Consider the following 5,000-nt stretch of genomic DNA (forward strand, 5'->3'; position numbering starts at 1 on the left):
CATATTATCATATCCTATCATATCGTATCGTAATATATTATCATATCTTATCATATCATATATTATCATATCATATATTATCATATCTTATCATATCATATATTAACGTATCTTATCATATCTTATCATATCATATATTAACATATCGTTATCATACCATATATTATCATATCATATATTAACATATCTTATCATATCATATATTACCATATCATATATTACCATATAATATCATATATTATCATATCTTATCATATATTAACATATCTTATCATATCATATATTATCATATCATATCATATATTATCACATCTTGTCATATATGATCATATCTTATCGAATCATATCATATATTATCATATCGTATCATATCATATATTATAATATATTATCATATCATATCATATATTATCATATCTTATCATATATGATCATATCTTATCGAATCATATCATATATTATCATATCTTATCATATCATATATCATATATATTCATATCTTATCATATCATATATTATCATATCATATCATATATTATCATATCATCTGTTATCTTATCACATCATATCATATATTATCATATAATATATGATCACATCTTATCATATCATATATTATCATATCGTATCATATATTATCATATCTTATCGAATCATATCATATCATATACTTTCATATCTTATCATATCATATCTTATTATATCATATATTATCATACATTATCATATCATATCTTATCATGTTATATAATATCTTATCTTATCATTTCATACCATGTTTTATATCATATCATATTTAAAATGCAGACGATGAGGCAGGAAGAGATTACTTGATGTCAAGTAAAAGAGACTGACAGAAAGAGGAACAACACACATACACACACACACACACACACACACACACACACACACACACACACACACACACACACACACACACACACACACACAAAACACACACACACACAAAACACGACTCACCCTGCAGCGGCAGGACCCGGTTGGCATGTATAATGATGCTGAGTTGTAGCACCAGCTGAGGAGCGTTCTTCAGGAAGGCCTCCAGCAGCCTCAGCATGGTGATGTCAGCACACTCAAACATCAACCTCCAGTGGAAGTGACCGCGGTTGCCGAGCCAACGGCTCTGGGCGCCCAGGTAGAGGGCGTGGACATACCTGTACAGGGGGAGGGGAGGAGAAGGGGGACGTCAATCAATCAATTAATGAATCAGATAACTTAGTGATCAGTCACTTCTGTAGTGACTCTGGATCAGAGAGTCTTTTAAATGACTCACTACTGTAGTGACTCTGGATAAGAGAGTCTGTTAAATGACTCACCACTGTAGTGACTCTGGAACAGAGAGTCTGTTAAATGACTCACTACTGTAGTGACTCTGGATCAGAGAGTCTGTTAAATGACTCAATACTGTAGTGATTCTGGATCAGAGAGTCTGTTAAATGACTCACTACTGTAGTGACTCTGGATCAGAGAGTCTGTTAAATGACTCACTACTGTAGTGACTCTGGATCAGAGAGTCTGTTAAATGACTCACTACTGTAGTGACTCTGGATCAGAGTGTCCTTCAATGTAAGAAGTAGGAACCGTAGAGCGGAACCAGAGCGATGTAGACAAACATATATATCAACATAAATTGTCCCATTAACAATCACCCATGTTAACAAACCTACTTCATTTCAAACGTCACATTTCTCTAGTATAGGTGACTTATTGTAATGAACGATATCACCAAAATTCAGGAGATAAGTGATTTTTGTGGTCGGTGTCGATAATTGTCAGTTTATCGTCCCGGATCTAATACACTCTGATATACTGTAGACCATAAGGGCAGATAGGACATGTCAGATAAGGCAGACAACTAAAGATGAAGGCTCCAGTCTACAGAGGAACCCACAGAAACAGCCCACAGTCAGGAAACTCACATGGTAACATCATCATTTGAAGTCGGAAGTTTACATACACCTTAGCCAATTACATTTAAGCTCAGTTTTTCACAATTCCTGACATTTATTCCTATAAAAAATTCCTTAGGTCAGTTAGGACCAACACTTTATTTTAAGAATGTGAAATGCCAGAATGATTTATTTCAGCTTCTATTTCTTTCATCACATTCGGTGGGTCAGAAGTTTACATACACTCAATTAGTATTTGGTAGTATTGCCTTTAAATTGTTTAACTTGGGTCAAACATTTTGGGTAGCCTTCCACAAGCTTCCCACAATAAGTTGACTGAATTATGGCCCATTCCTCCTGACAGAGCTGGTGTAACTGAGTCAGGTTTGTAGGCCTCCTTGCTCGCACACGGTTTTTCAGTTCTGCCCACAAATTTTCTATAGGATTGAGGTCAGGGCTCTGTGATGGCCACTCCAATTACCTTGACTTTGTTGTCCTTAAGCCATTTTGCCACAACTTTGGAAGTATGCTTGGGGTCATTGTCCATTTGGAAGACCCATTTGCAACCAAGCTTTAACTTCCTGACTGAGGTCTTCAGATGTTGCTTCAATATATCCACGTAATTTTCCTGCCTCATGATGCCATCTATTTTGTGAAGTGCACCAGTCCCTCCTGCAGCAAAACACCCTCACAACATGATGATGCCACCCCCGTGCTTCACGGTTGGGATGGTGTTCTTCGGCTTGCAGGCCCTTTCTCCTCCAAACATAACGATGGTCATTATGGCCAAACAGTTCTATTTTTGTTTCATCAGACCAGAGGACATTTCTCCAAAAAGTACAATCTTTGTCCCCATGTGCAGTTGCAAACCGTAGTCTGGCTTTTATATGGGGGTTTTGGAGCAGTGGCTTCTTCCTTGCTGAGCACCCTTTCAGGTTATGTCGATATAGGACTCATTTTACTGTGGATATAGATACTTTTGTACCTGTTTCCTCCAGCATCTTCACAAGGTCCTTTACTGTTGTTCTGGGATTGATTTTCACTTTTCGCACCAAAGTACTTTCATCTCTAGGAGACAGAACGCGTGTCCTTCCTGAGAGGTATGACGGCTGCGTGGTCCCATAACGTTTATACTTGCATACTATTGTTTGTACAGATGAACGTGGTACCTTCAGGCTTTTGGAATTTGCTCCCAAGGATGAACCAGACTTATGGAGGTCTACAATTTTTCTTTCTGAGGTCTTGGCCGATTTCTTTTGATTTCCCCATTATGTCAAGCAAAGAGGCACTGAGTTTGAAGGTAGGCCTTGAAATACATCCACAGGTACACCTCCAATTGACTCAAATGATGTCAATTAGCTTATCAGAAGCATCTAAAGCCGTGACATCATTTTCTGGAATTGTTCAAGCTGTTTAAAGGCACAGTCAACTTAGTGTATGTAAATATGTGACCAATATGTGTATGGACACATATAAATATGTGTATGGACCTATAATGTCTGTTAAATATGGACCAATAACATCTGTTAAATATGTACCAATAACATCTGTTAAATATGTGTATGGACCAATAACATCTGTTAAATATGGACCAATAACATCTGTTAAATATGGACCAATAACATCTGTTAAATATGGACCAATAACATCTGCTGAATATGTGTATGTGACTGACCAATAACATCTGCTGAATATGTGTATGGACCAATAACATCTGATAAATATGTGTATGGACCAATAACATCTGATAAATATGTGTATGGACAGTGTCAAAGACCCAGCCAAAGACCAAGCCAAAGACCCAGTTAAAGACCCAGCCAAAGACCCAGCCAAAGACCCAGTTAAAGACCCAGCCAAAGACCCAGCCAAAGACCCAGTTAAAGACCCAGCCAAAGACCCAGCCAAAGAACCAGTTAAAGACCCAGCCAAAGACCCAGTTAAAGACCCAGCCAAAGACCCATCCAAAGACCCAGTTAAAGACCCAGCCAAAGACCCAGTTAAAGACCCAGCCAAAGACCCAGTTAAAGACCCAGCCAAAGACCCAGCCAAAGACCCAGTTAAAGACCCAGCCAAAGACCCAGTTAAAGACCCAGCCAAAGACCCAGTTAAAGACCCAGCCAAAGACCCAGCCAAAGACCCAGTTAAAGACCCAGCCAAAGACCCAGTTAAAGACCCAGCCAAAGACCCAGTTAAAGACCCAGTCAAAGACCCAGCCAAAGACCCAGCCAAAGACCCAGTCAAAGACAAAGACCTTTGGTCTTTAAATCTACTGTGTGGTGCATTCATTGGTCAATAAATCTCCTGTGTGGTGCATTCATTGGTCAATAAATCTACTGTGTGGTGCATTCATTGGTCAATAAATCTCCTGTGTGGTGCATTCATTGGTCAATAAATCTACTGTGTGGTGCATTCATTGGTCAATAAATCTACTGTGTGGTGCATTCATTCGTCAATAAATCTACTGTGTGGTGCATTCATTGGTCAATAAATCTACTGTGTGGTGCATTCATTGGTCAATAAATCTACTGTGTGGTGCATTCATTGGTCAATAACTCTCCTGTGTGGTGCATTCATTGGTCAATAAATCTACTGTGTGGTGCATTCATTGGTCAATAAATCTACAGTGTTTGTGTCTTATATGAAATACTAAGGTAAGAATATGAACCAATGGGAAATTAAACCAAAAAAACAATAGCAATATAAACTAACAACATCTGCTAAATATGTGACCAATATAAACTATAGCTCCATTAATATTGATTATACACCCATCATTATGGGTCTGAAACGGTACCTCATCTCCTATGTGTGACTGTTAATAAGAGGGTTAGTATGTACAAGTACCTCTGAGTAGAGAGTGTGTACAAGTACCTCTGAGTAGAGAGTGTGTACAAGTACCTCTGAGTGGTGAGTGTGTACAAGTACCTCTGAGTAGTGAGTGTGTACAAGTACCTCTGAGTAGTGAGTGTGTACAAGTACCTCTGAGTAGAGAGTGTGTACAAGTACCTCTGAGTAGAGAGTGTGTACAAGTACCTCTGAGTAGTGAGTGTGTACAAGTACCTCTGAGTAGTGAGTGTGTACAAGTACCTC

General features: G+C 38.3%; 1 protein-coding gene across 2 annotated transcripts in view; it reads right to left on the bottom strand.

The window, feature by feature from the left end:
- The window catches only part of LOC139367791 (XK-related protein 7-like), a 55,178-nt gene that overhangs the window by 17,493 nt on the left and 32,685 nt on the right, over nucleotides 1-5,000 (bottom strand). For both annotated transcript variants that reach the window (XM_071106124.1, XM_071106123.1), the window contains one exon: nucleotides 982-1,175. In XM_071106124.1, coding sequence (XP_070962225.1) covers nucleotides 982-1,175 — 194 coding nt within the window. The remainder of the gene's footprint in view (nucleotides 1-981; nucleotides 1,176-5,000) is intronic.

Source organism: Oncorhynchus clarkii, chromosome 16 (genome assembly GCF_045791955.1).
Source record: "Oncorhynchus clarkii lewisi isolate Uvic-CL-2024 chromosome 16, UVic_Ocla_1.0, whole genome shotgun sequence".
Classification (NCBI taxonomy): domain Eukaryota; kingdom Metazoa; phylum Chordata; class Actinopteri; order Salmoniformes; family Salmonidae; genus Oncorhynchus; species Oncorhynchus clarkii.